The 6,238-nt window shown below is 44.6% G+C and overlaps 1 protein-coding gene across 1 annotated transcript; it reads right to left on the reverse strand.

Annotated features, from left to right (window-relative positions):
- Positions 1 to 2,052: 2,052 nt before the first annotated feature.
- Positions 2,053 to 5,005, reverse strand: LOC308403910 (putative nuclease HARBI1; the record flags this gene model as incomplete). The annotated part of the gene is made up of 6 exons (XM_080893705.1): positions 2,053 to 2,440; positions 2,521 to 2,632; positions 2,718 to 2,830; positions 2,907 to 3,283; positions 4,110 to 4,462; positions 4,592 to 5,005. 6 exons carry the CDS (start codon positions 5,003 to 5,005, stop codon positions 2,061 to 2,063), a joined length of 1,749 nt encoding a protein of 582 aa, XP_080749831.1. The 3' UTR covers positions 2,053 to 2,060.
- Between the last annotated feature and the right edge of the window lie 1,233 nt (positions 5,006 to 6,238).

The raw sequence follows: 6,238 nt of genomic DNA on the forward strand, positions 1-6,238 counted from the left end.
AAGGAGCCAGCTGAGGTGGTTCGGGCATCTGACAAGGATGCCCCCTGGGCGCCTCCTGGGTGAGGTGTTCCAGGCATGTCCCACCGGGAGGAGGCCCCGGGGCAGACCCAGGACACGCTGGAGAGATTATATCTCTCGGCTGGCCTGGGAACGCCTTGGTATTCCCCCGGACAAGCTGGAGGAGGTGGCTGGGGAGAGGTGGCTGGGGCCTTTTTGCTTAGGCTGCTGCCCCCGCGACCCGGCCCCGGACAAAGCGGATGAAGATGGATGGATGGATGGATGGATGGATAGTAAAATATTTGTAACTTTTCATATTTAAAACATGTTAAATTTAAATATAAATGTTAAATGTTAAATCTAAATAATATATTTAAATCTAAATGTTAAATCTAAATATTATATTTAAATCTAAATATTACATTTAAATGTTAAATCTAAATGTTAAATTTAGATTTAACATTTAGATCTAACATGTAACATTTAGATTTAACATTTAGATTTAATAGTTAACATTTAGATTTAATATTTAGCATTTAGATTTAACATTTGAAATTGTGTTTCTAATATGAAAAGTTACAAATATTTTACTAAATGTTGTGAAAAATGAGTCAAAAAAACATGTTTTTGTAAGGTTTTGAGCTAATTGTGGAAAAATGTTGCCGTTAATTTCAGCATGTTTCACTTTACAAATGGCGCCCCATATGCAAGCCTTAACCAACACCGCTACCCTGTCGTACAAATATGGTCATTAAAAAAAAAAAACTAACATGAAATTGACCAAAACACTAATCTTGAAGCTTCACATTGTGAAGACATAAAACTACTGGTTGACATCACCATAGATACATTGTACAAATAAAGTAACCAGGACCTGAACATCAACCTAAATCTTTTATAAACAGTGCAGTTCATGGCAGGGACTTTAGGAGCTAACTTCAAAAACTACATTTAGTGAGTTTACTTGGGTTCATCACGTGTATTTATATAATATAAATGCAAAAGCTTGCTAGATTTATGTATGAAGTATAAATGTCAGAAAACTCCTCTTATTTATGTGAAAAATTGGTCATACAAGCCATTATACCGACTCATAAAACCTGTTGCTGTATGTCTCCAAACAGAAGGAAGATTATCTTAACTGATTTACAGTTTTTAAAATTTACTGTCCTCCTGTTGACTGACACACACAAGTACAGCACATAATGCTATAACATTTCATGCTAGGGGCACTACGTGTAACTGATATCACCTTTTGTTGCTTGTGTGTTTGTGTGTGTGTGCGTGCTGTCAGTGTGCTCATTGGCAGGAAATGGAGCTGAGAGTGTTGATTGTGCCTTTGGATAGGGACTGAGTGACATGAGAAGAATGGTGGCGGCTGGATTTTCGAGGGATGGGGGCTGTTGTTATGGAGCCCTAGGGCAGACTGAAAGACGTGTTTTGACATGTGGCTCTTAACTCCTGTAATCCAGCTTGATCTGACCGCTTTACACAGCCAAACACCTACTGTATTTTTCAATTTATCATAACAAGCATAAACAGAGCAAGAAAGGAACCTTTCTAAGCCACAGTCTAGTTAGTCAGATTTACCAGTCTTAATACTTGGTATGCACCTGGTGTACTTGGCAGGCTACACCAGGTGCATGTTTATATGCTTGAAGCACAAATGTTGTTTTAGCATCATTTAGTGTTAAGGTGCCAGATGAAATTAGACCCTAAAACACATGCTCCAGAGCTGTAAAACATTTTTTTACATACAAATTATTGCTGTATTCATGTTAAAGAAATATTATAACTACCATGTGTAACCCAGGACCATGGCTGGACTTTAACATACAACATTTTAATTAATTAATGAAAAAGAAACACATTGTTAAAAGAGACATTAAAGCTCCAAAAACAATCAAGAACAGCTTTTTATTTCAGCTTTTTATTTTATTTTTATTTCTATCTGGGCTAAAATTTCAGAGGTTCATGTAGTTTCAGAGTCTGTGTTTGCCCAACCTTGTTTGAAATACTTTTCATACAAAGTCAAAAAAAGAAAACCATGTTGAGGTGATGGGTCAAAAGAAATGATTGTGACATATGGTGTCTCTGACTGCTCTTCCATCTTGTATGTCCGTGGGAGGGTCAGGATGTTCATGGTTTGGATCACTGCTGTTTGGTTCAGAAGGACAGTGTTCTCCTCTAATTGTGGCAATGTTGTGAAGAATCACACATGCCACAATAATGTCACATGCCCTTTCTGGGGTGACCCTGAGTCTTTGCAGGCACTGGAACCGGGCCTTAAGCATTCCGATAGTCATTTCAACTCTGGCTCTTGTCCTGCAATTAGCCAGATTATATCGCTGCTGTGGGCCCGGTTCAGGGTCAGAGTAAGGGGTAAGCAAATAGGGTAAACATGGATACCCCCTATCACCAAGCAAGTAGCCAGTGAACTCTCCTAAGACAGAAGGATACACTTCAGTTCAAATGTCCCTGAAGCAATTGGTCTTTATATATTTTAAAGTATTTTCAACTCACCATGTCCAAATTTTGTGCTCAGTGTACATTCACGGAATATTTGTGAGTCATGGACAGAGCCTGGCCACTTGGCTTCCACATTTGTGATAATGTTGGCAGCATCACATATGATCTTCACAGTGCAGAGAACACAAATTAGCATCCATTACTATGATGAAATAATTTGTTAGTTTGAAATGCTACAGGGAACTATGTACCTGTACATTAATGCTGTGGAAAGACTTCCTGTTCACATAGTCTCCTTCATTTACTGAAGGAGCAATGATTGGAATGTGAGTGCCATCTATACAGCCAATCACGCCTGGGAACCCTGAAAATAAATGTAAAATTTAAGTAGTAGTTCAAGTATCACCACATCATAAATTAAGTTTTGGTCATCCTGATACCTGCAATTTTGTGGCATCCCTCTTTGATAAATCTTGTGGGTCTATGACCGGGGAACACCACAAACGAGTACAGGAGACGTTTCAGTGCAACTGTAACATTCCTGACTGCCCGACAGACGGTAGCCTTGGAAACGTGCTCAGCTTCACCAATATTATACAGAAAGCTCCCGTTTGCAAAAAACCGAAGTGCAATACAAATAATATGTACAGAACTGAGAGCATGTCCGCGATGTGTCACATGCGTAATATATGGCCTGAGGATGTTATCCAAATAAATTATAGATTGTGCTGAGAAACGGTAACGTTCGCACAGACAATCATCAGGATATGATAAAATGTCCAAACGCGCTCTGATCACTCTCTCCCGGCGGGGAGCTCTGCGGAGAATTTGGGCTTCACGATCTACTGGCTCTTCAAGGAAGGGACACGCCATGTCTGACACTTCCTACTGTCAGGTTTCCGACAAAGGGGCGGAGACAGTCAGGGTTAGTTGTAGTAAACCTGCTAGGGGGCAGGTTAGCTTCACGGCGTGTGTCGTCATAGTGACTCACTCAGGCTTCAGCTGAACTCGCTTTGTGAAACCGAAAACCCAGAGTTTTCGTTAACTCAGGGTATACTTACTCAGTTTTTCCACTAAACCGGCTTCCTGAAACAGGGCCCAGGAGTAAGAGCTGACGTTTTTCCCTTTATGTACACAGACCTGTGACTTTGACTCAGAGAACAGCAGTAAGAGCTGAGTACAGAACTGAGGTTCAAGTTACTTGAAAATAGTAATTAGTTACTAATTATTCCTCTAAGAATGCAACTGTTACTTTACTGATTACTTATTTTTCAAAAGTAATTAGTTACTTTTTAAAAACATGATATGCAACTGAATACATAATAAAGGAACAGACCTTCAGCTCAATTTTATTTTTGAGCTGACTACACCCACACATAAGTTACAAGTGCTACAAAACACTTGTTTTACTTTATTTGTTGTTTTCTATGTTATTTTCTATACTCAGAGTTAAGTATACTCGTATGGAGGCATGTGACACACGACACAGGAGCTCTAGTTTTACACTACAACTTTATTCACCTCCAAACATGAACTGAGCATATTGCGCCCAAACACAACAGAACCCTTCCTCCCAGCTTGGGTGTGAGTGGAGCCCTCTAGTGGGTCGCCACACACAACCCGACCGGTGAAACCGCTCGCACATCCTGTTAGCCTGCGGGTGGTATGCCGTGGTGCGGTGGACCGTGACCCCCAGGCCGTCAGCCATGGCGGACCAAAGTTCCAACACAAACTGAGGGCCTCTGTAAGAGGTATTGTCAGCAGGGGGACCAAAACGCGAAACCCACATGGACACAAACGCCCTGGCCACCACCTCAGCTGTCGTGGAAGCCAGGAGAACCACTTCCGGCCACCTGGTGGTGCGATCCACCACAGTAAAAAGGTGTGTGAAACCCTGCGACTGTGGGAGCGGTCCGACCAAATCGACGTGCACATGGTCGAAACGCCTACCAGGTACGCGGAAAGGTTCGAGGGGCACCTGAGTGTACCTGTGGACCTTCGAGCATTGGCACGGAACACATGCAGCAGCCCAACCCGTAGACATTGCCATTTTACCTTTTAAAGCAGCATAGAGCGGTTGTAACAGGTGAGCAGCCCAGGGAAGGAAAGAATTATAAAAACTGACCATCCCCAGGTACTCCTGTAACGCTTTAACCGAGGCTGGACGCGGAAAAGCTGCGACAGCTTGAATCCTGTCCGGCAACGGGACCACACCGTCAGTGGAGATGCAGTGCCCCAGGAAATCCAGGACCGGCAAACCAAACTGGCACTTCGACGGGTTGATGATCAGACCATGCTCTGCTAAACGCTGGAAAACCTGGCGCAGATGAGATTTGTGCTGTCCCGCCGAGCCGCTGGCCACCAATATGTCATCCAGGTAGACAAAAACGTGAGGTAGTCCGCACAAAACAGAGTCCATAAGTCGCTGAAAGGTCTGGGCGGCACCTTTCGGTCGCCACCACCCGTCTGGCTTGGGCACCATGTGAAGTGTAGAGGCCCAGGCACTGTTCAAGTGCTGCACAATGCCCAGGCGCTCCATAGCCGCGAACTCCTCCCGAGCGACAGACAATTTTGCGGGGTCGAACACCGGGGGTCTGACCGCTCAACTCCGTGTTTTGCTGCCGCGCTGTAGAAATTAGGAGTTGACAGTGACGGAAACTCTAAAAGCGAATGCTGAAACACGTCTCCAGAGGCCACTAAATTGGCCTGGATGAGGGGGTCGGCGGCCTGGGTAAAACAGGGTAGTGAAAAGAACGACAGAGCGTCGTTGAAACGTCTGTGGGCAACATCGACTAACAGCCCATGGGCACAAAGGAAATCGGCGCCTAAGATAGGCACAGACAACAACAAAGTTCCACTAGAATTCCCTGCTGTGGAAACTAACAGTCACTAACCTTTCTCCATAAGTTGCAATAGGAGAACCGTTAGCCGCAATCAGCCTGCCACTAAACGGTCCGTGGCGGTGGGCGGGATGAGGCTCTTCTGGGAGCCACAGTCCACCAGAAAACAGCGCCCGGAGCGTGAGTCTTCAATGAAGAGCAGCCTTTCCATATGATCAGCGACTGCGGTCAGCGACTGCGGTCAGCGACTGCGGTCAGCGACTGCGGTCAGCGACTGCGGCCACCACAGCGCGGTGGCAGCCTCATTTCCCTGAGCCGGAAAAAGAGCAGGGTGGCAGGCAGCGACGTGCTCCGGCACCAAAACGCTGATGGTAGAAACAAAAATCTTCCCCGCCGTGCCGCTGCGTAGCGAATCCTGCCATCAGCACCAGCTCGTCCGCTCCGGAGAAGGTTGATGGGGGTGTCGCCGGCGGGGCGTGCACTCCGAACATGCGGGAGACCAGCAGGATGTGATCCGCCTCTTCAGCCAACATTTTTCTTGTAAAACAAAGGGGGGCCTAGCAAAAAAAGTTTGGGAACCACTGAATTAACCTAACCTAACTCTAATAACTGCATGCTTTTTAACTGTGGTCAACTCAAAGTGATGTCAGTACTTTCAAGCTTTAAACGCTGCTTGGTCGTACTCTCTCCCGCACTCCATATTATCCTTTTTTGATCTACACACATCTGTTGCTGCCACGGGCGTCGCACGCTCGTACATCATTATCATTAGATATTCTCACAAACAAAATCACGGTTTAGTAATGCAGTAAGACAGCGTGCCTACGGGAAAGTAACAGTAATCTAATTACGTTTTTGCAATAGTAATCCATTACTTTACTCGTTACTTGAAAAAAGTAATGGGACTGCCCATCTCTGCTGAGGAAACATCT

This window comes from Rhamphochromis sp. 'chilingali', assembly GCF_963969265.1.
Source record: "Rhamphochromis sp. 'chilingali' genome assembly, chromosome: 10".
Taxonomy (NCBI): domain Eukaryota; kingdom Metazoa; phylum Chordata; class Actinopteri; order Cichliformes; family Cichlidae; genus Rhamphochromis; species Rhamphochromis sp. 'chilingali'.